At 44.7% G+C, this 24,878-nt stretch overlaps 1 protein-coding gene across 8 annotated transcripts in view; it reads right to left on the bottom strand.

Moving 5' to 3' along the window:
- The window catches only part of STAC (SH3 and cysteine rich domain), a 157,465-nt gene that overhangs the window by 93,689 nt on the left and 38,898 nt on the right, over positions 1–24,878 (bottom strand). For 5 of the 8 annotated variants that reach the window (XR_004676757.1, XM_034991870.1, XM_034991861.1 and 2 more), the window contains exon 2: positions 3,128–3,407. Coding sequence is in view for 7 of the 8 variants with exons in the window: in XM_034991870.1 (XP_034847761.1) it covers positions 3,128–3,407 (280 nt within the window). In the remaining variant the exon portion in view is untranslated. Of the gene's footprint in view, positions 1–3,127; positions 3,408–14,591; positions 15,847–24,878 lie in introns of those variants that run through there. The other 3 variants (XM_034991879.1, XM_034991885.1, XM_034991854.1) reach the window with 3 other exon arrangements.

Genomic DNA, 24,878 nt, shown 5'->3' with positions numbered 1-24,878 from the left:
AACTCTTCCAACATGGTACTTTCAAACACAGCCGCACATCCTAAATCTTTTCCACGCCAAACTCCCAGAGTTTCCTCATTCTTTTATTTTGACACACCACTCACCATTCTGATCACTCTCTTCCAGACACATACCTGCTTCTCCAGGTCCCTCATAAAATATGAAATGCAGAATTATAGACAATCCTTGACATGCACCTAAAACATTGCCATGTACATGAGGGACTAATTACTTCTTCTTACCTGGATGTTATTTTTTTCCCCATTATTTATGCCTATTAAGTTTAATTTCTTTTTCTGTAAAACTAATTCGGTTTATCCTCTGAATATATTTCTCTGCTTCAGGAGAGTAATGACTATTTTCTCCTCTAATAATGATGGTGATAATACCAACTCCAATGGGCTCATTGTACCAAGTACTCATGCCTGGTACTTCCCCTCTGCCAGTTCACTGATCCATTCAAAACCCCTGAGGGTGGTATTATCATCTCCCTATAAAATGAGGACCCAGGCTCAGAGAAGGTGAGTCACTGGCACTCGGTCACACAGCTGCATGGGGTTCAAGTCCAGCCTGATTCCATGCACATGGTCTTTCTACTGTCCTCAATCCCTTACACTGTTTTATCTGGAAAGGGAAAGGCTAATTATGTCATGGGAGCAGCCATAAGCAAAACATGGGTCAGCATTGTCCCCACTCTGTGCACTGAACAGAAAGGTGCCTCTTTGCCCACTCTGAATGAAATGCCTCTCACCATGTGACATGACACAGCCATCAGCCGTGTGAAAGCCATCAGAGTGCCACGATCACATGATTGGCATCAAAGCCAGGATGGAAAGGAATCAACAGAGGCCAGTCCTGTGATCTTCAATCAGAGTTTTCTTCTACTGTTGTGGTGGACACGGTCGATGCTCTGCCCAGATACCCCTACTGCGTGTGCACAGGCAGAGGGATGGCCCCCTAAAGGTGTCCACCTCTTAATCCCCGGAACCAAAGAACATGTTATGTTACAAAGCAAGGGGAAACTGAGGTTGCAGAAGGGAGTAAGGTTGCTAATCAGGTGGCCTTGAGATGGAAAGATTATCCAGGTGGGTGTAGGAGGGAGAGTCAGGACCAGAGAGAAGGTGGTGTGAGAAAGATGCAACCTGCCATTACGACTTTGAACACAGAAGGGGCCACAAGCCACGGTGGGGGCCGTCTGTAGAAGCTGGAGAAGGCAAGAACGTATATTCTCCCTTAGAACCTCCAGGAAGGAATGGAGCTCCTGACGCTCTGATTTTAGCCCAGTGAGACCCACTGTGGACTTTCAACATCCAGAAGTATAAGATAATGAAGCTGTGTTGTTTTCACCCATTAAGTTTGTGATACCCAGTTACAGTAGCAAAAAACCACTAATACACCAGAGGCATGTGTACTGGCTGCTAATGACTCAGAGCTACCCCTTTCTCCAGAAAATTGCCTTCAACAGAACATGAGCCACTTGGCCCAGGGGGTTCTGAAAGGGCCTCCGTCGTGGGAGGAGGAGGGAGGCCCACAGAGAGTAGGCTACGAAAGGCTGGCCTCAAGGAAGGAAAAGCTGTGCAACCCATGCGCCAGCGCTCCTCCAGAGCTGGCTGAAGTAAGACTCCCACTGAGACCACTTTTGTATTCAGCAACTTCCCTGCCCCAATCTGCTTCCTCCCTCTCCCTTCTCCTGAGAGCGCCCCCTCAACCCATCACGTGCACCCAACTCCCCTCTCAGGCTCTGCTTCTAGGGAATCTGGCCTGAGACAACAGTCAGCCTCAGAAGAGATGCCAGGCTACAGGAAGCTGGTCCTGGAGGGGAAACGGTGGGGCTGGATGGTGTGTGTCAAGTATGTGTCAGGGTAGAGGAGACTAGAGGGCATACTGGCTTTTCCCCAGAGCCTTGCTGGGCCCTGGGCCCAGCTTGATCTTAAAAGTGTCCTTCCCTGAAGCATTCATGCCAAGCCGGACACTGTGGCATCCGGGCTGTAAGCGGGCGCCACAAAGTGGGGAAGGCCTCAGGGTGCTTCCAGGCGCTCCAGGAATTCGATGGGCTACACTTCTGGAGGGTCAGCACCATCTCGGGAAGACAGTCCACATCTGAATCTGGATCAGCCCTGCATTTTTCATTTTTCAGCCTCATTTCCAGTCGTGATACCCTTAAACTTCTCCTAACCGGGGGTGGGGGGTGGAGGGGTGGGAGTGGGGTTTACATCCTAACGCCCCCTGAGAGCAAACACAGGCCTGTGTTCTGTGGCCACTGGTCAATTACCAGGATTTACTGCTGCTCTTGAAACAACTGGTTTAAACTCACTCTGAAGAGGCAGGAGAGTATGAACTGTGGAAGTTCTGTGCGGGTGGCTCTGAATGGCCTACTTTTTCCTTGTAGCTGGGACATTTTATGGACCATTCTCTTCATCTGGGCACAACCCCTAAGACTCTCAGGCTGCTCCCATTTCTCTGAGGTACCATGAGTGAGTCCGTGCCAGGTCCAGACTTGTAATGGTGGCTCAATCACCTTTCCTGCCCGGTTCAGTGCCTCCCCCAGAATCATCCCTCTCACGCCTGTCTGTCCAGGTCATTCCCCTATAGTTCACCCAGCCACAGACTCCCTCTGCAGGCTACCCCAGACAGACAGCGCCATGCGCCCTGTAGTGGATGCTGTGATGTGTCACTCAGGTCCCCCCACAGTACCGAAGTGTTCCGTGCCCACCTGCCCAGCGTCTTGGTTGCCTCCCACTGATTCCTTCTCTGCCCACTGCCCTTGGCTGAAAAGAGCTGCTATGTCCAGGATTATGCCCTCTCCCCAGGGGCTGCCTATACACAGTGAGAAGTGATGCCGGGGTACAAAGGCCCAGACCTCTAGCCTCAATGCAGATGACTGTCCAGGGCTCTTGGGGGATTAGTTGAAGGTGCAACTGTATCACCATCCAACTTCTCCCTCTGCCCAGTCCTGCTTTCCCTTCCCTGTGCACGATTGTTCTCCAGAACATTCCCGAACAACCTGCCCTCATGTACATCTCTGAGGCTCAGAATCTGTCCTGGGGCCTGGACTCGGGCTACACCACTCTCACTTGTCCTTCCTGGGGGTGCGGGGACCTGGAGGTAGGGGTGGGGGAGGCCTTACCCACGATCATGTGGTTGCAGACATCACAGAAGGTGGGCTTCTTGAAGATATGCTCCTGAAAGGCATGGGCCTTGCTGCCAGCCCCTGGGTACAGGCCGGTCCTGGTGGGTGTAGATGTCAGGCTTCCAGAAGCGGGGAGTGGGCTGGAGCTGGGGCTGACCTCAGCCAGCATGTCCCCCTGCAGCTTCACGTCGCTGTTGGTTCGCTGGAAGAAGTTGTCAGCGCTTTTGCTCCGTAAACTCTTGGTCTTGAAAGAAAGTGATCGTTTTAGTTTCTGGAGCTGCAATGCAATGACAGAACACTCTCTTACGATCGATCATGCAGACTCATGCTTGGGGGGTGAGGTCTGCTCCAGGCACTGCACTGTTCCAGCTGACACCCTCCGCCCCAAGGAGGCTCACAAATGTCCCTGTGTGGGTGGGCAAGGTCAGTGCCTAAAGGGTATGTGGCAGTCCCTTCTCCATCCCGTGCTGAGCCAGACTGCCCAGAGAGGCCCCAAGGTGCCTTTGCTTCTGCCCCTGCTCCTCCTCCCCGCCTCCTTGAGGTCCTACCAATGTGCTGTCAAAGTGTCCCATGACACTGAACTTTTGACACCATTTGCCTTCTGAATCGGAATCATTGGAAATATTAGGTGAATGACCTTCTGGGCTCAATGGCTGTGTCTGCCATGCCAGAGCCTCTGCCAGTCTTTCTCTCTGATGGTCACTTAGCAGCTACTTGTCTCTATACATGGCAAAGCAGAAGAGGCCACTGCCTCGAATCCATCTGAGTGAACTATCCACAGAACAGGAACCAGAAACTCTCAAGCCTGCTTGGGTCTGAAGCATATGGATGAGTAATATATGTGGATGTGTGTGTGTTTGCGGAGGACACGGCGTGGGATTACTTGTTTGACTTTCTCTGCTCTTCTCCCTGCCTTGCTGCTTGTTTTCAGCCATGGCAAACTGGATCATTTCTCCTTTGCCTTGGAACTTATGAAGAATTAAAACCTGGGTTTGGAGAACTAATTACTGAAAGGTCTGGGTTTGGTGCGGTCTGCACCACCAATCCAGCCTTCCTTACTGGAGCTAGCAGGATCTTTTGGAAATACAGATGTGAGCATGTGAGCCTGGTGTTTAAATCCTTCACAAGGTTCCCTTTGTTCTTAAATCTAAAGAAAAGCTCCTTGTCATGGGCTCCATGGACTGGCAGCTTCTGGGTCCCCATGACAGCTTGTAGCAACGTGTACCTTGCTCTGTCCACGCCAGCTACAGTGGCCCTTTGAAAGTCTGTGGTATTTACTATGCTTTCTCACTGCCACCCCTTTTGTGCATACTTCTCCCTTTGCCCAGATAAAGCAATAAAGCACTTAGTAGCTGCATGACCTGCAACAGGTCACTTTACCTTCAAGGTAGTTTCCTTCTGTCATTGACTATCCATGGGGACTCTGCCTGTTGTCTGGAATGTCTTTGACCCAAAGTTGCAGACAAAAAGGAGCTAAGCACACGAGTCTAATAAAGGCCCCCATCAAGTGTAGTCAAACACCTCTCCAGGACACATAAGATGAGATGATCTGGCCTTGCCGAGCCACGTCACCTCTGCATCAGCCCTCCAACCTCTTCCTCAGAAGACCAGGAAGATGTGGTCTTTTGTGCTTGGGGTAGACTGCAAAAATGCTATAATTTTCCTCCATTTCCCTTCCCCATTCACCTCTGCAATGTAACTTTGCAGCCCCACCCATCAAAGGTAGCATGTTTCCACACTCCTTGGATCTTGTTGGTTTGGGGAACTTGACCAGTAAAAGGTGCCAGAAGAAATTTTAAGCCAGTTCCAAGCCCAGACCTCAAGATGCCTTGCATGCTTTGTCCTCCCTCTTGTAAACCTGCCAAACTGCCTTATGAACCAACCCAATGTAGCCTGAAGGATGATGAGAGACACACAGTCCAGTCACCTCCCATCACATGAGTAAGACCACCGAAGCAGGGCTACCCTGTTTCCCTGCAGGGAATATAAGGGTCTAGAAGAGACCAGAACTGTCGAGCTGAGTCCCATCCAAATCGTCAGCCCACAGAACCATCAATTAAAGAGATGACTGGTGTTTGAAACCATTAAGTTGGGTATCTATTGTGTGTACACGGCAATACATCGCTTCTCCCCACCTTCCTGCCATGTGCTGGATTTTACTTCTTTCCCCCTGTGAGGTTGGCTGTGGCTGTGTGAAGCCAGCTCCCCACTTCAGGGAGCCATCTGGGGAGGAGGCCTTGTTGGGGCCCTCTAGAGGAGCTCCACTTAGCCAGCGATGAGGCATCATTAGCCAGAGACCAACAACACCCTATATTTAAAGGTCAGAAACAGTGGGTTGGCCAAGAACACTGTCTCTTTCCCTTTGCCCTATGGCCCAAACCCACCAGAGGCGCTATAGCCACCAAAGAAGGAAGAGAAGGAGGTGCTGGTGAGTTATTTTGGTGTTGTTCATTACTGTACCATAACCTAGCCTATCCTGACTGATATAGGGGAGCAGGGTCATGCGTCCTTGGGAGCCCTGCATTTATTGTGAAGAGGACCCTCCATCTCCAGCAAAGCTAAGTGAGAGCGGGCATGAGACAGCACTCACTGAGACAGAGCCACACCAGGGTGAGGGCCAGAAAGCCATAAAGGAGAAGAACAGACCTTCCTTACTTCGCATTCTTCCAGTTATTGCCTGGGCTGGTGCTGGAGGAAGGGGGGTTTAAATAGATAAGACTAGAGTTTTATTGTGGACAGATTTTAATAAAGTGACCAGGAAGTTAAGGAATCTGCGAAGATTTTGTTGTGGGCTTGGCAACCCAGGGCGAGGGTGCTTTATCAGAGCAAATATCATCATATAGAAAAATAAAATCCTGTCATGGAGTTCAGATGGTTCAATAAATTGGCTACTCTTGTCTCAGAAGCAGAACAAAAGCACCTATCCTAATTGTAATAATAGCAGGTGCATCCCCAGGTGATCCTTCTTCATCTTCCCAACCATCCAGTGAAGACACTGTTGTTTTACTCCTGTAGAAATGGCTGAGGGAGGTTAAGGGACTTGCCCAAGGTCACACAGCTCACGTGAGTCAAGCCCAGGGTTCAGAATTAAATTTACCTTCCTTTAAGCCCCCATTCTTCACATTGGCAGTGATGGACAGGTGATGGAGAGGGAATAGAGGAGAGCTTACCCTTCACCCTCGGGGGGACAGAACTACTTTTGGCAGACAGTGAGAGTGGGAAAGGATGTGCAGTGAGAAAGCAAATCTGCTTTTTGGGGAGCTATTTCCCTTATTTTATATATTTCAAATTTCTTAAAAATAATAAAGGAGCATAGCTGTTTATCAAAGGGCAGACTTCCCTTTAAGGCTTCTCTGACAGACTCTGTGGATTCTGTTGCTAGGCCAGGGAAGGTCATGGGGTGCTGCCTACGTACGTCCAGTCTGGTCTCCCTCCTGTGCTCGTGTGCTTTATTTCTGCCTTCAGAAACTTCCATATATGGTATTCTGTGTTCCTTTGAAGTTTTAGCATGATGCCAAGACACCTGTAGCATTTTCCTTGTCCTGTGGGATGTGGCTGGAAACTGTGTCAGACTTTCAGAGCCTGCCTGCCTACAGAGTTGGAGAATTTGCCTTGGAAGCCAATGTAACATTACTTATTCAAGTGGGTAGCTTAAAAGAAAGGCCTACAAGTTAAACAAAGTCTGAGCAGTGAGCTCAAAGGAACACACTTTCTCTAATTATTCCCCAAAGAGTAGAGGCCAGATGGGAACATATAAAATACAGAAATAGAAGCAAACCCCGATAATAGCAGATGTCACAAAATGATTATCTTCCAGACAACACTGGCACAACCCAACTCCATTTTTTTAATAATAATAATGGGAGAAGGAACATATATTCTCAAGTACTTTGCCATGTGCTAGAAACTGCTCTATATATTTTAATTCATGTAATCATCCTGGTGATCTGATGAGTAAGAGATCATTCATTCATTCAATAATTCATTTAATAAATATTTATTGTGTTACTACTATGAGCCAGGCATTGGCCTTGGCTTTGGGGTTATAGCAGTGGAAAAAAGTAAAATCCTTCCCCTTAAGGTTTTAAGGTCTAGTGGGTGGAGACAGAAAGTAAATAAATAATAAAAGATGTATATAATATAAATTTGGGTAAGGATAAGAGACATGAAGGAAATAAAAGTGGAGCCAGGCTTTAGAAAGTGACAAGAAAGGCTTCTCTGACCGGTCACATTGGAGCAGAGACACATGAGAAGTGAGGGCATGAGCTACTTTGGAGAAGAACAATTTGGGTAGTGGGGGAAACTACAGGCAAAGGCCCTGACAAGGTGGGTGTGTCTGGGGCAGAAAGTTGAAGGAGAAAAGGGGCAGAGAAGTCAAGGGTCAGCTTTATGCCAGGCCTTGCAGGCCATGGCAAGGGTCTTAGAATTTATCCTAAGGGTGATGGTTTTGAGCAGAGAATTTTAAAAGGGTTCCTCTGGCTGCTCTGTGGAAAACAGACTACAGGAGGGCAAGATGGAAGCCAGGAGACAAGTTGGAGACTCTTGCAATTATCCCAGGGAGAATCCATTTTGGTTTGGCCTGCCATAGTTATAGTACAACATGGTTGAATATGGGGTACAGTATGAAGGTAGAACCAAATGGGCTTGTTGAGGGATTGGATATGGAGTACGATGGAAAGAGGGGACTCAAGAATGATTTCAAGGTTTTGGGCTTGAGCAAGTGGATGGATGGAGGGACCATTTACTCAAAAGAAGAGTCCTGGAGAGGAAGCAAGTTGGTGTGGGGCAGTGGGGTGGGGATGAAGAGTTAAGTTGGGGAAAGTAAGTTTGAAAATGCTTATGTGGAATTCATGTGGAGCTGGGTATATGGCCTTGGGATTCAGGTGAGAGGTCCAAGCTGGAGAAATACATGTGGGAGTCACAAAGACATAGATGGTACTTACAGCTATGAGGCTTGATGAGATCACTATGTAGTTAGTGCGAACACTGAAGAGAAGTGCTCTGAGGATGGAGACCTGGAGGTCAAGAAGATTAAGGAAATATTTCGAGGCCAAGATGATTAAGAAAAAAACAAAGGAATCTGAGAAGGAGAGACTGGCAAGAAAAGAGTGGAAGCTCTGGGAAAAAAATGATTCAAGGAAGAGAAAAGAACCCACATCATCAAATAATGCCTATATATCGAGTAATGTGAGGACTAGGGGGAATGTCCTTGGGGCAGTTTTTTTTTTTTTAGTTTATTTAGCTGAGAGAGAGAGTTGGAGGGGGAGAGGAACAGAGTGGGGGGGAGAGGCAGAGGAAAAGAGTCTCAAGCAGACTCCCTGCTGAGCACAGAGCCTGATGCAGGGCTCAGTCTCATCACCCTGAGATCATGACCTGAGCCGAAACCAAGAGTTGGACACTGAAATGACTGAGCCACCCAGGTGCCCCAAGGAGGGGGGGGGCGCATTTATTTAATGGTAGCAGGTGCAGTGAAATGGTAGGGGTGAAGACCTGACAAAATTTCAAGAAAAAATGGCGGTTGTTGGGGGAGTGAATGCAGGTGGTGAGCACAAGCAGTTTTGCTCTAGAGGGGGATAGTGAGAGGGAAAGGGGATGCAGCATGAAGGGCGGGTTTGGTTTTATTTCAGCATGGGAGTTAGTTCAGCATGTTATTAATCTGATGCTGCAGAAGAGAGTGGGGAAGTGCTGGAAGGATGTCCTCGAGCAGATGGGAGGAGGTGAAATCCGGTGCACTGGAGGAACAGTTGACTTTAGCCGGGAATGAGGTGGTTGATCCATACAGGGAGAGAGAGAGAGGCAGACAGGCTGGTGAAGTTGGTGCTAGTTGGATGTGATCTTCTCTTTTGATTGCTTTTTTTTCTCAGTGAAAACAGAAACAAGTCTATCTCCTGAGTGAGGGGAAAAGGGAGGGAGTTGGAATCTGGAAGTGAGAAGACGGAGAATAGCTGTTTCAGTGCATTAGCACAATGCACAATGCAGGGGGTACAAAGGGTCTGTTTCAGGTTATTACCTCATTTTAGAGATGAGACAATTGAAACCCAAATTTATTTATTTATTTATTTTTATTTTTTTTAAAGATTTTATTTATTTATTTGAGAGAGAGAATGAGAGACAGAGAGCACGAGAGGGAAGCAGGTCAGAAGGAGAAGCAGACCCCCCGCTGAGCAGGGAGCCCGACGTGGGACTCGATCCTGGGACTCCAGGATCATGACCTGAGCCGAAGGCAGTCGCTTAACCAACTGAGCCACCCAGGCGCCTGAAACCCAAATTTAAATAGCTAGTAAGTTGCAGAATGAAGATCCACACTCCAAAGCCCCTTAAGCCAAACAGACTTTCATAAGATTTCCTACTATTGGGACGCCTGGATGGCTCAGTCGGTTAAGGATTTGCCTTCAGCTCAGGTTATGATCCCAGGTCCTGGGATCAAGCCCCATTTCGGGCTCCCTGCTCAGCTGGGAGCTTGCTTCTCCCTCTGCCTGCCGCTTGTGCTCTCTCGTGTTTGTTCTCTCTCTGACAAATAAATAAAATCTTTAAAAAATCAAAACAAAACAAAACGTTTCCTACCCTTGACTTCCTCTTAGTAAAAGTCCTCTGTTTGGTGTGCTCTATCTTCTGATACCAGCTGGAATTTTAGCAATAATCCATGTGGTTGCCATGTTGAGCATGGCAATCAACTGGGGAACACAGAAATCAGGCATCATTAGAGCAATGGAACACGGAGAATTACAGCCTGCAGGTGATGGCAGTGGCATGCGTGTGATTTACTAGTCTGTTCTGCAGAAGCACATCAAGTTAATTAGCCAGGATGTGCTTGGTCATTGCAGCCAGGATCTGAAGTTGCACTGTGTGGGAAAGAGGCGGTTCTGGAGCAAACGCATCTCTGCCCACACAGGCATAAATTGGGAGGCACAGTCACCGTGTCAGTTTGGTTTCCTGCTAAGTCTCCTCTATGAACATTTCTTTTGCTATCTGAGGCCCCACCAATAATGTGCTGGCTTTTGCTGCTGGATCGAAATGAGGTCATCTGCAAGCACATGCCTCCTCTTTGGTATCACATGTGATCTACATCTTTGGTTCGTATTTTGACTTTTCTAAAATAAGGATATGTCTTAATTAAAATACTCATTCTTTTTAAAATTTTTATTTATTTTTAAAAATGACTTTATTTATTTGCCAGAGAGAGAGAGAGAGAGCACAAGCAGGGGGAACTGCAGAGGGAGATGGAGAAACAGGCTCCCCACTTAACAGGGAGCCTGATGCGGGACTCGATCCCAGGACTCTGGGATCATGACCTGAGCCAAAGGCAGACGCTTAACTGACTGAGCCACCCAGGCGTCCCTGAAATACTCATTCTTTAATTTTTTTCCTGAAAAGGTATTATTAAACCAATTGCTGACAGCTAGGACTCGGGGAAATGAGTTATTTGCCTGTGTGGTATGACAGTCCCACCCACTCCCTCGGAAATTCAGGTCCCTTCATTCTCCACCAGCCACACAGATGCACTTCCTCTCTTCCAAGTTTGGCTGATGCTGTGGTTCCTCCCACGCTCACCCATAACATTTTATTTGAGACTCCACAGGCAGAGAGGGAGTGTTGAGGTCCTGAGAAAGGTAACGCCTGTGATGAGGGCCTTCTCACCAATCTTTTACCCATTCACAGCCTGATTTCTTTTAAGACACAATATATTCCAGGTCCTGATTGGCTTCCGTTTGGATGGGACTTCAAAGTCATAAATAGTCTTACATCTACCTAGCTTTGTCATAACCAGCTGCAAAAACTGTTGTTAATGAATATGTTGGTAAAGCAAGAGCTACTGGATACAATTAGCTTGGGCAGGCCCTCAAGCTCCTTAGCTTGGGTTCTATCCATAAACGGAGAGGAACAGCTGAGAGACTGCTAAGTTCCCTTTCTGCTCTGACAAGTTAGCACAGTGAGGGAATACAAAAGACTCGGAACAGTCTCTACTTATAGGAAGTCTAAGATCTAATTCTGGAGACAAGTAGCCATGCTTAAGACTATCCAAGGGTGACACAAGACCCTATATTTATATTATCAAGTGATAAGTAGAGTGTTTTGATCACTGCCTATTCTAATATGTCAGAAAAGGGAGTTATCAATGGGGGCTGGAATAATGAGACATTCTTTCAAACCTTAAAGAATGAATTGACTTTAAAACACATAACTGAAGAGTTTGAGCACTTTGATGGCCCCCCTCACATCTAGGTTATACCCAGTCTCCTCCCTGTGTGATACAAGAACCTTCCTGATGGATGAAGGCCATACACCTGCCCAGTAGACCTCTAGTCACCCCTCCACCATCCCAGGCACACAGACACATTAAGAGAAGTCCAAAGATTTTCAATGATGCCCAATGATTTTCAAAATTTTTTATTCTGCCTAGACATGGCATTCCAGTCTACTTGGAAAATGCCTGATTCTCCTTGATTGCTTGACTTCTGTCTGGCCTCTCGCCTGACTTTCCCTGCAGGTGGACAGGGACTTTCTCTCCTGTGTGACCCAACTGTGCAGAGTGGAGATGTGTCACTGTTCCTCCTGCTCTCTGCTCTGGGCTCCTCTTCAGACCATTAGGCTACTCCCAACAAGTGCCTAGCACATAGTAATGATATTAATTAGACTAGCAAATAACTATTCAGCTGTTGTTATACACCAGACTCCCATCTTAAGGGTTTACATAAGTTATCTTTTGATCTTTGTGCTAACCCTGAAATAACGTGCCCAAATACACCCAGAAAAAGTGCTAGAATCAGGATTAGAACCAAGCACCGGTTGACTTCAGAATCCAAGCTCTTCGCGTCTATATACATTTGTTAAATGACTGCTGGACAGACTGACGGATGGACTGAATGAACAGGAAGAGCTCCAGCCAGATTGAAGACTTGGACATGAAGGCAGGGATGAGTGCACCACGAACACGTGCTCTGGGTCCCCACAGGATTTCAGCAGTACTTACAACCGGACTCTAAACATACAAGTTGTGCAGCAAACCCTAACTGAAAAGCTGGCCTACCTGGTACCCTAGGTGTGCTGGCACGAGAAGGAAATGGTGGTGATGAAGGAAATGTGCATGGGTGTGTGTGGGTAAGTGTCCCAGATAATGACGGTAGCCAGGTGGAAAGAGCGTAAAGCGTGGTAATCACAGAGACCCACTGCAGGTTTTCCAGAAGGAAGAAACAAGTCCTGATGATCAAGTCGTGGTAGGACCTGGATGTCTTAGAAGGAGTCACATCAGAGACATACCCTGGGATGGACAAATTAGTAAGCTGCTCCCTCCAGCCCTAAGGCTGGCTGCCATGTTTCCTCCAAAGATGTTTCTGTGTAGCTCCCAAGTCCACAGTTGCTAGAACAGGGAGAATGTAGTAGCATGGAGCTCCTGGCTACTTCTCACCTCCTGCTCTCTGCAGAGAAATTCAAGATCATCAATTTCCTGAGGCATCATGTTCCTTTCAAATGTTGTTGATTTTTTTTTTTTTTTTTTGGGTCTTATCCTGAAAACAGTCCTCACCTAGATTGTTTAAGCCAAGCGTGGTGGCATTGGTTAGATCTTGTTTAACAGCATACATCAAGAGAATAATACTTCATTTTTTGGATACAGCTATACACACACACACACACACACGTGACATACGTTTCCATGAAACAGCCCTGTGAATGCAGCAGGGCAAATATTACCTCCATTTTACAGATGACAAAATGGGACAAAAGATGTGAAGTGACATTCCCAAGGTCCACAGAGGATGGGATGCTTAATGGGGAGGAAGAGTTTTAAGGATCATCTTAGGCGCAGGGACAGAAGATCCTTTCAAACCTGAGGATGACACACTCAAGGCTCTGGGGTCACACAGACTTCTTTGCTGCCCTTCCCGGCCTGAGGGCCCCAGCAGTGTGAACATAGGAAAGTTGCTTAACTTCTCTGAGCCCCAACTTCCCCATCTTATAGATGGGGACAATAACACTTTCCTTGCAGGTTTTTTGTGAGGATTAAATAAGATAAACATCTAAAGCCCCTGGCATAGTCCTGGCACTCAGGGGCCACACCCTCTCAATGCCTCAAAATCCCCAGCACACCACCGTCCTTTCTGGTTGTCATGAGGTTGGGAGCATGGTTCTTATCCTTCCCCTGTGTGTGGATCCAGTGTAACAATATTGGGGCCATTGCAACACCTTCAGGGATGGGTCAAGATTCCTCTTGGGCAAGAGTACTATATGTGCTCAGAAGAAATACTTTGAGAAGCCAAAGGCAAGTCAAAGACCAAACTCAATAATAATAATAATAATAATAATAATAATAATAATAATAATAATAACAATAATAATAAAACACAGCACTGTGTTATGGGAAGCACTGAGAAGGGTGGGGTTTGCTGTCTGAGGGACAGAGCTGTGCTACAATGTATATTGGAGTTAAGTTGGGAGAGGGGGTGGGCTGCCATGAGGGAGGTGTGCAAGAAGGCAGTGAGAAAACAAATTTAGAGGTGGTATGGATTTTTGAGTCAGACAGCTACTGAATAGGGTGTGTAATATAAACCTCCTCTTTCTTCTCAAAATCTTCAGTAAAGTGTGCATTTTTCACTAATGTTTTAGTGAGCGGGTACTTTTTTTTTAAAGATTTATTTATTTATCTGAGAGTGAGCACAGGTGAGCGGAGGGTGAGGGAGAGAGAGAATCCCAAGCAGACTCCCTGAGCGTGGAGCCCAACGAGGGGCTTGATCCCAGAACCCATGAGATCATGACCTGAACCAAAATCATGAGTCAGATTCTCAACCAGCTGAGCCATCAAGACACCCCATGAGCGGGTACCTTTTCAGGGGGAATGCTTACATGGGCATCAGCACCTGGACTAACATGGATTCTGTGGCCCATTTTGGAGGATACTCCTTAGCTCTGGAATCCTGATAGAGAGAGGGCCTGCCTGACCAGGAGCCACAGAGGTTGGGACCGAGAGTACTGGTGCTGAACCATGTGGCCCATCAAGTGGGAGTCCCACAGGGCTGTCGGATGCTGTGGCCACCCTTCCTCAGCAGGTCCAGCAGTGGCCAGTCCCCTCTCAGCTGCTGCTGTCGCTGTGGTGACAACTTGGGAGGAGGGATACAGCCCCAGGGACCACATTATTATTTTTTTTTATTCCCATGAGCAGAGAGAGGGATGGACCCTAGGAAGGCCAATGAACCCAGAGAAAATGGAAAAATGCTGGCTGTCTAAAAGGGAAAAACTGTTTCAAGGTCAAATGAGTTTAGAATGGGGATCCTTCTTGATTCTGATTCATATATTAAATGATTCTACTGATTAAGTGATGGACCAAGAAACAAAAGTATTTACACTTAACTATGCTGGGCCTCATTTATTAATACCACCTCCCACGGTGCCTTGCAAATAGTAGGTACTTATTAGGGGCTGAATCGTGTCCCCCCAATTAATATATTGATGCTGTAACCCTCCATACCTCAGAACAGGACTGTATTTGGAGACAGGGCCTTTCAATAGGTGATTCAGTTGAAGTGAGGCCTTCACGGTGGGCCCTAATCCAATCTGATTGATGTCTCTACAAGAAGAGGAAATTTGGACACATGGACACTAAGAATGCATGCATGCAGAGGGAAGGCCATGGGAGGACACACGGAGAAGGTGGCCGTCTGCAAGCCAAGAGGAGAGGCCAAGAGGAGAGGTCTCAGAGATTAACACTTTGGTCTCAGACTTTCAGTCTCCAGACTTCTGAGAGAAGAAATCTCAGTTGCTGAAGCTGCTCCATCTGTCCTAGTTTGTTATGGCAATGCTAGCAAACTATACAATGCTCAGTTAAAGCTAGTCAGGGTGAAATACGGTGCTCCTAGAGCTGTCAGTTCCAATCAGAAAGAGCTGCACTGAGGCCATTCCTGCAGGGTCTCTAACGTCCCACATGACAATATGCCCAGCCAAGCGTTTCGCTGGGTAATGAGAATGGAAACCTGGGTAGATGGTCTTGTCCGTGCTGTTTGGCCAGGAACGTCCTTCCTCACACACATCCCTGGGGACCTTCTGCTCATTGTCTAAGTCGCAGCTCCAGTGATGCCTCCCATGGCCAGTCCCCAGTCTTCCCTGACTACTCCATTTATGTGGACCTCCGGGAGTCTTATCATCAGTGTCCATAACCTGTAGCAGAAGCACATCACCACAACTAACCTTCCACATACTTTCACTCTATTCACTGAGGTCAACAACAGTTTTCACGTTCGTAACTCTCACACAACGGTATGGGGTTCTGGTCTGGGATGGGCATTCTGTGTCGAATAAGTGATTGAATGAACGATGTCTTGCCTTACGTGTTTGAGTTCTACTCATTGAGTAGTGACAAAATGAAAGAGGAGTCATCCTTTCAATCTTTTGACCTGGAACAATCTCTTGGCTGAGGACTCCTTGAGTTTTTCTTCTCTCTAATCTTAAACCCCATTTTCTGCCAGTAACCAAGGTTAATCCCTTTTCCTTTGAAAATGTCTCCTGTATTCCCTCTTCTCTCCAAACCACACCAACTCTGAATGTTTCCCCCTGTGTTACGGCCTCTAGTCCCTCCCTTTGTAAACTATTCGTGCAGGCTTATCTTCCAGCAGTTAGGTAGTGTTGCCTGCCTGGCTTCGGCAGGAGCGGGGGTCAAAGAACCAGAATGGGCATGGGAGCACATCAGGCCAGTCCGCAGTGTGAGGGTTTGGAACTGAAGGAAACAGATGAGTGCGTTTCTGTTGACCTTGAGTCCCGAAGCCAAAGGAAACGTTCTACTCCTCACTCAGAAAACCAGAAGACAGCCCTAAGATGACCGAAGGACATGCAAGGGGAGGGAGCATCTTCTACAGTATCTATGTCGGCCCTCATGGCCAGACAGAGGGAAAAAGAGCAGTGAAGACCCTGAGTAGGTTCTAAAATGTACCCCAGCACTCCCAGACTGCCCCCTGGTGGTGGATGAAGCCAGGGTGGGCGCAGGTCATGGGGAGCACTTGTCTGCTCAAACTCCCTCTCAAGTGTTGTGTGGGGAAGGCACTGGGAACCGAGGTTGATGGTAGGGTCTTGGCAAAACATAGGGAAGAGCTGGATTCTTATAGAACTGATGACCCTCGTGCCCTCGAGGGCCCAGGAGACAGTCCTCCAGCTAGTATCCTCACTCACCAGGCTCCCAGTCAGTAAATGGCATGCCCCACTTTATTTAATTTTATCAGGTCTCAAACCTAGGAATTGCCCTTGACTCCAGTTTCCCCTTCACACTTCATATCCAGTCCATGAGCCAATACATTAGCCAACAAGACTGTCAAAATACGTGCAGAATCCAGCCGCTTCACGTCACTTCCACCACCGTTACCCCAGACCAATCTGACATCCTATCTCACCTGCACACCCGCTTCCTCAAGGCCATCCTGAAAAATGTATCAACTGCAGTCAATTTTCTTGCCCCCTTGTACTCTACTTGCTGCAAAGTCGCCCACAGTGATTGCTGCAGATGAAAGGCCATTTTACTGCTCTGCTCAGAATTTTACCGTAGTGTCTCATCACACTTCAAACACACCTCACATCCTTTCTGTGGCCTCCCAGGCCCTCCTGGAGCTGACCTGGGACCATTCTTACCACTGTCCTTCATTACTTACTCTGCCCCAGTGCCCCAGAGCCCCCGGTCTCCATGTTGTTCCACAAAGACCCCAGGAACGCTGCCACATAAGGGCTGCTGTCCTCTCTTCCTGCAGAGCTGTTCCCTCTGCAGAATTCACTAACTCCTGCCTTCCATCAGCTCTCTGCACAAAGGTCATGTCACAAGAGACCTTCCCTGACCCCCACGCTCCGTCTCCCCTACTCTCTTCAGAATGCTTATTGCTGTTTTATTTTTTAAGCTTTTTACTTTGAAAACCTTTAAACCCCCATAAAATTGGCCAGAATAGTTCCATGAATACTGATCATGCCCTATGCTCAGGTCTGCCAATTATTAATGTTTTGCAATATTTGCCTTTTATTATTCTCCCTGCAATAACAGATATTATTATGATTGTTGTCACTGGTGCTATTGTTTTCAGTACCGAATTATTTGGGAATGAGCTGCTGATGTCATGACCCTTTATCCCTAAATATTTCAGTGTGTATCTCCCAAGAACAAAGATATTTTGTTACGTATACTCAATATGATAAATTAACATTGATGTGATACTGTTACCTTGTATGCAAGTTATATTCAAATTTTGAGAATTATACTAATAATATCTTTCAGGGCATGAAAAAAATCTGCTTTGGGATCTAATCTAAGATTATGCACTGCTTCAGTTTTCATGTATTTTTTTCTTACTGAAGTATACTTGACATACAATATTATAATAGTTTCAGGAGTACAAGATAAGAATTCAACAGCTCCATACATTACTCAGTGCTCACCGTGATAAGTGTAGTTAAGTCTCATTTAATTTGGAATAGTGTCTTAGCTTTTGTCTTTTGTGACATTTCTATTTTAAATAGTACAGAACAACTGCCTTGTAGAATGTCCTTCAATCTCAGCTTGTCTGTTTCTTCACAGATTTGGGTTACACATTTTTGGCAGGAATATTACAAAAGTGATGCTGTGACCTTCTCAATAGATCATATCAGGAGCCATAGGATACCTATTTCTGACTTTCTATTTTATATTATATACTCATTTATTTACTTGTTGATTGCCTCCCAAACCAGAAGGCAGTCTCTATGCGGGGGGAGGGGCAGAGAATTTTCACTGTTCTATTAACCTCTGTATTTCAGAACCTCAAACAAAGCCTGGCACATGATAGGTGCTCAAGAAATATTGAAAGAGTGATCCCAGGTGTGGCTGGCTCTAAAGCTTGGGTGCACTTCACCACCAGAAAAAAACCTGCTTACCCCAGCATTCTTCAGGGAATTCCAGAAAATTTTCCTTATCCTACATATTTTTGAGCAGTTACAGCATGCCAGGCAGCCTCAAGACACCTTGGGCGGCCAGGATAAGGCCTGTAAGTGCATCCTTGGGGGCTCTCAGGCACTTATTTCCAAGGCTAGCCCAGAGGGAATGTTGCCTTGGCCAACTGGAGGCTGTGCAGAGCAGAGCCCAGGCAGCCATGGTGTTGCTGGTGTGGGGAGGGCGTGGGAGGCCGTGCAGGCGGGCAGTCATTCCCAGTGATGCTCACAGCGGTGGAGGGAGGCGAGGTGATCCACAGGCTCACAAACTTCCCAATCAGTCATATCAGCCCTCAGAGCATGAGGAGGGTTGGCTCTACTCCTCACCTTTCAGACTGGGACATGACTGAGGCCTCCTAGAGCTCCTCTGTGCCAAATTCCCTGTTGATTCAGAAGTGGGAGAGTAAGGGTGAAAGGTGGAGAGGAAATCAGGAAGATGGAGGCTGACTGAAAGAAGAGAGCACAGCTCATCTTGCCAAGGCAGCTTCTAGACCAAAGTCTTTGCGAGGCCTTAGCTGGGGTGTTCGTGGGTGGAGGCCAGGAGGGGGTTAGTGGCAGATGAACAGAAGGGCAGTGAAGTAACAGTCAGACTGACATCGTGCTTCAGATGGAGTGAACTCTTACTACCTGAAAATAAGACTCTTATGACTAACAAGGAAAGCCGTGACATCTGCCCAAAATGTTGTCAAGAGGCAATGAACAGAATTCCCACCAACCATGTTAGAGGAGGGTAAGAAGAAAAATAAAACCAATAGCTGAGGGCACCCTGAGGGGTTCAGCACACCTCATAAACTGGTATTCTATCCCTATTTGAGATGTATTTTCAGATACACCATATAATGAGTAGCAGGATCAGAACTTGAACCCAAGTTCTGAGTTCCCATCTGAACACCTCTCCCACAGCCTGGTTCTGCTCTTTTGTATTGATTTACTCAGGAAAAACTACTTAAGCCTTGAAAAAAGTGGCTAATAGATGAAGTCAGTTTATATGCTGAATCCTTTGTGTATTTCACACAGGGAATATGATCCTTGACTTTTCATTTTCCAACCACTGCAGAGCACCTCTAAAGCGGCACGTTAGATTTACAGGAACCTAATAAACGGTTTTTGATTAAACTGCTTGCAGCTTTAAAGGCAGCTTGGAGAATCAGAGCAGCAAGCAGCAAGGAGCCCAACTCTGTTTATGAGCCTCATCTGGCGCTTTCTCTGGGTTTAGCGATGTATCTAGCTGAAGATTAGATCAGGGCAGTTCCCTTTGCCAAATGAACAACAAAGATGTTGGTTCTTCTGGATAATTAAGAAAAAACCCCAGTGTTAGATGACACCAAATGAGGGGAAAAAAAACTACTGATTTTAAACATTAGCCATTAGGTGTTGGGAGAATTATTCTGAACTTTCCACTTTATCAGGGCTCTGGATCCCCTGACCTACCAGAAACCCAGTGATAAATTGCACGACCTATTTTTTTTTCAACTTTTTATTTAAAAATAATTTTAGCAGGGGGCCTGGGGGGATCAGTCAGTCACAGAAGGGAGGGGGTGGGGGGAGGGGGTAACGGGGAGATGGGTATTAAGGAGGGCACGTGCTAGGGTGAGCACTGGGTATTATACATAACTAAAGAATCATTAAACACTACAACAAAAACTTATGACATACTATATGCTGGCCAACTGAACATAATTAAAAAATAAATAACCATGGTTCGTGAGAAAAAAAATAGAAATAATTTTAGCTATCCAGAAAAGCTGTGAATTAGTAGAATCCCCCATATATCTTTCACCAAGTTTTCCCTAATGTTAGCATCTTACATAACCATAGTAAAAATGCCTGCAACCAGGAAATTAACATCGATATAAAATTACTATCTATAGACCTTACTGGAATTTTGCCAGTTGTCCTGGAAGGTCTTTTACCCTGGTCTGGGATCCCATCCAGGATTCCATATTGCATCTAGTCATATTTCCTTGGTCTCTTCAATGCACACCAGGTTCTCAGTCCGTCTTTCATGACCTTGACCCTTTTGAAGACTACTGGCCAGTATTGTGTAGAATGTCTTTGTTTGGGTTTGTCTGATGTTTTCTCATTAGACTGACTTTATATATTGTTCGTAACAATAGGACAAAAATGATGTGTTCTCTCTGTGCAACATATTAGGAGGTACCTGATGTCAAATATGTCCCGTTGCTGGCGATACTAACTTTGGTCGCTGGATTAAGGTGATATTGGCCAGACTGCTCCACTGTAAAATTACTGCATATTTTTCTATTTGTAATGACTGAGTTTCGTGTAGGGAAAATACATTGTGATGGTGCAAATATCCTATTTCTCATCACACATTTGCCTTCTAATATCAATACCTATTGGTGATTCTTGCCTGCAAAACTTATTACCTGGCATTTGCCTAATGGTGGTGTTCATTTCCATCAGTCCTATATTTATTCATTAGCAGTCTATTGTAGAATTCTCCTTCATTTATTCACTCAGTTACTCATTTCTGTTAGTGTGGGGTGATGGATATGTGCTATACTCTATGAGTTACAATTTGCTACTGTTGCTCAAACTGTCCCAGGTTTGGTCATTGCGAGCTCCTTTAGATTGGCATCTGTGTCCTTTTCAACACACCCCAATTACTTTTGAACACTTCTTTACTTTCTAACACTACAGGGCTCTGGACATATCTTGTAATTTCCCTGTTCTGGCCTTGTAGCCAGTCATTTCTCCAAAGAAGCCTGGTTAGTTTTATTTTGTAATGGTTCTTACAAACTGGTATTTGGGTGCTAAATGTATTCATTGCTACTGTGGTGTCACTGACCTGTGGCTCTCTCAGTGGAGAGAACTAGGAAATATATTCCTGAGTACTCATATACCCATACACACATATCTACATTTATTTTTTCTATCTGTATCGCCATTAAAATCCATGATTTCATATAGATGTACTAACTTACTAATTAAAATATGTTTCATTTTTTCCCCCTGGTTAATAGGTGCATGGTTGGACTTGAAAGTTAGTATCCTCAAGGAAGAAGGGACAGAAATTAGTTGGAAGAAAATACACAGGACAAAAGAGAAAAATTGGAAAAAAAATTAAGGAGCAGAGAAGCTACTTATATCTATATTCTTGCAGTCACTTAATAAATGTTTTTTAAATTAAGTGCTGAAATGATTTTTTCACTTCAAGACATATTTATTGACTCACTGCTATTTGTAGGGATGAGGAGGGGCACAACATTGCCCCTTGTCCTCGTTTTCATCTTGGGGAGATACACGGACAGATCCATGATACTAGCTTTATGGCACTAAACAACTCAGTCTTGCATACCAAAAAAAAAAAAAAAAAAAAGAAGAAGAAAGAAAGAAAGAATAATGTAAAATACAGGGTACCAGGGTTTTTGGAGGAGTATTTTAGGCTGATAGTCTATTGATGAGCAAAGGTAGGAAAATAAGGAACAACACAGGAAGAGAGCTTCAAGTTTAAGGCATAAGAAGGTACAAAGGGACCTGAAAAATAAAGAAAGGAGCTTGAAAAATGTGTCAATCAGTCTGGACACTATCTTATAGCAACAGATAACTGCTAGTAAGTATTAACCGAGGGAAGAACTTACTCATATTTATATATTTACACTTTGCAATATTAATAATGATGCATACTATGGTAAAAAAAAAAAAGATCATACAATACAAAAAGGGACTTACTGAAAAGTAAGTTTTCTTCTCAGTTTAGATCTGAAGTGACTCAGAGTTGAACCTTAATAGCTTCTTCTTCCAGAAATGTTCTGTGTATATATCTGCATGTAAGTGTGTAGGACATCCTCATTTGAAAAACACAAATGTGAATATATTGTGCACATTTTTCTGTATCTTGCTTTTCCATTTCATAAAGTGTGTTGGGATCTTTCTATGATATGTATCTAATAGTATGGGAGCTTCAACTCATTCTTTACTTGCCGTCTAATAGTCCATCAAATAGAGGTACCAGACTGTTGCTCTTTTGATGGACATTTGATTGTTTGTAGCATCTTCTTGAGGCAGAGACCTGCATTTGTTTACCAAAATCCATTTTCATTTTCTTCCTGGGTATATGATTCGATTTCATTTCCCAAAGCTTTCAGCACATAATTGTCCAAATGGGACAGCATTCTTGCTAATGGGATATAATGACATGGTATGTGTCACTTCTGAAACTAGGCCTTTAGGCCCTGTGCCTGCCTGCTCTGTCCTCTCTTTCCCTTCTGCACCAACTGCAATATGGAGATGGTGTTGATCTTGCTTTGACCGTGGAGATAATGGCCATGCTAGAGGATGATAGAGCAGCATCCTGGAAGGACTGGGTCCTTGAATGACCACAAGGAGTAGAGTTGCCCTGCTTACCTGAATAGTTTTTCTTGAAACCTGTGCGAGAGAGAAATAAATATTTCTTTTTTTTTTTAAGATTTTATTTATTTATTTGACAGAGAGAGACACAGTGAGAGAGGGAACACAAGCAGGGGGAGTGGGAGAGGGAGAAGCAGACTCCCAGATGAGCAGGGAGCCTGATGCGGGGCTCGATCCCAGGACCCTGGGATCATGACCTGAGCTGAAGGCAGACGCCTAACGACTGAGCCACCCAGTCGCCCCGAGAAATAAATATTTCTTGAACTACTGAGTATTTGTTGGGCTTCATTGTTACAGCAGTCTATTGTTACCCTCACTAGTATATTTTCAATTATAAACAATACTGGAGTGAACACTTTGCACATAGCGCTGGAAGGAAATTTGCTTGGCCAAATATGTATTTTTTAAATTAATAGTCCCGTTGGTTGGTATAAGAGAGTGTCTTTTCCTCCATACCGTAGCCAAACCTGTTATATTTTTTAAGTATTTGCCAATTATATGGATAACAAATGATATATAAACTTTAAAAACTTTCCATATTTAATGTCAGTAGGACTAAATTTCTTTTTATATGCTGATAAGCTGATTTATTTGGAATAAATGAGCAGACACTAACTACTGAAGATAATTTTTTTTCTAGTAGGTTACGAATCTCATTACTGACATGTAAATGTTTTACAGATTTATAAATTTACTTTATATTTGTGTAGCAAACATTTTTCTCCATTTGTCATTTATCTTTGACTTTATTCACAGAATGTGTTTACAGTAGATGAATTAAAAGTTTTTCTGGAGTCAAGTTTATCATCTGTTGTTGACAATGGCCAGCATGTACTGAGGTCTTAACTATTTGCTTATTCTGTGGTCCTTGAGGCTGTTGTATCACTTAATTCATGATATATACTTACGTTGAACTCCCTTCTAGCTTAAGATATAAGGACTCTAACAACATCAACAAGAATACTAAAGTTGATCACAGGAGACTTTTCTCACTAAGTTTAGGTACAAATTCCAGATCTTGAAAAACTCTTCATTTAGAAATGAAAGGACATAAAACACAAACGAATAATACGGTGCCTCTGAAAACTTCTAAAACACAAAATGAGTAAAACTGTAACACTCAGGTAGTAAAGGAAGAACATAATTACAAAAATGCTTACTACTGGAATAAAAAGTAAATTTTATGTACTCTCTACTTTGAGCTCTCAATACATTTGAGGAAATACAATCTCTGCAAAACAAGATATGCAAACTGAAGTGACCAAACTAGATTAGCAAGGGAGGGATCCGGAAGAGTTAAGGAAAGAATCTGCAGCAACCAGTAAAAGCACAGTAAAATTCAAAACAACAGGAAAAGTAAAAGCAAAAAAAACTAGCTTTGCAGAAGGGTGATCCAGTGATGTGGGGGCATATGTTTGATAATCTCCCACACAATACAAAGTGAGGATACAGTAATTTGAAAACCATTAGAGAAGATCATATTAGAGATACTATAAAGAAGCAACTGAATCCTGAAGACTCCAGAATGGCTAGAGCAGCTGCATTGCTCAAAGATAAGAGAGAGTTCCCGGGTAAATGAGGAAAACAGATCCAAATCTGTCAATGAGGGAATCACCATGCGCTGGGTCAGCCTAGTGAAAAGACACATCTCTCCTCCTGCCAGCATGCTGAAGTATCCTGTCAGAACAGTAGGGTGTCAAAAGTAAAGAAAGACATCAAGCTTACAGGCAGGAAAAGGGGTCATCCCTGAAGAAAGAGACCTTAGTCTCACTTCAAATCTCTCTTCTACCACATGAAACACTGTAAGACCAAATTATGATCCAAGTATTCTTAAACCCAGACAGATTACCTTTCATGAGCACAGAAAACAAAGGATGGGAAAATATGGAAAACACGAGGCATAAAAGGACTTGTGCTTGAAATAATTTAAACATGGTTAAGTTAAAATGACTGGTATAAACAGTTCACAGAGAAAATTCACCTGTTATAAATACATAATGAAACAGATGACACATAATTGAGAGTGTTTTTTTTTAAGTTTATTTATTTATTTATTTATTTAAGTAATCTCTACACCCAATGTAGGGTTCGAACTCATGACCCCAAGATCAAAAGTTACATGTTCTTCCAACTGAGCCAGCCAGGCGCCCCTAGAAGTGTTTTAACAGTAATAAAAATCTCATGACTTGTAGTAACAAAACAGACGGTGGAGGGCAGTGATGGTGGGGTGGGGGGTGGAAGAGGAAATCAGGTTGTGTTAATTTCCTCATTTTATATGGAGGAAAAGTAATACAGACGACAATGGTATTAGTTATAGCTGACATTTGAGTCTTACTATGTGTCACATAAATTTACACCTACCATCTCTTTGATCTGCCAATCCGCCCTATAAGGTAGGTGTTATTGTTATTATCCTCAATTAGGATAAAAAGGAGAACTGACTGATGTG

Source organism: Mirounga leonina, unplaced genomic scaffold, assembly GCF_011800145.1.
Source record: "Mirounga leonina isolate KUSES-001 unplaced genomic scaffold, KU_Mleo_1.0 Mir_115, whole genome shotgun sequence".
Taxonomy (NCBI): Eukaryota; Metazoa; Chordata; class Mammalia; order Carnivora; family Phocidae; genus Mirounga; species Mirounga leonina.
Note: the sequence above shows the minus strand (reverse complement) of the source record. Positions and strands in the feature narration are given on the sequence as shown.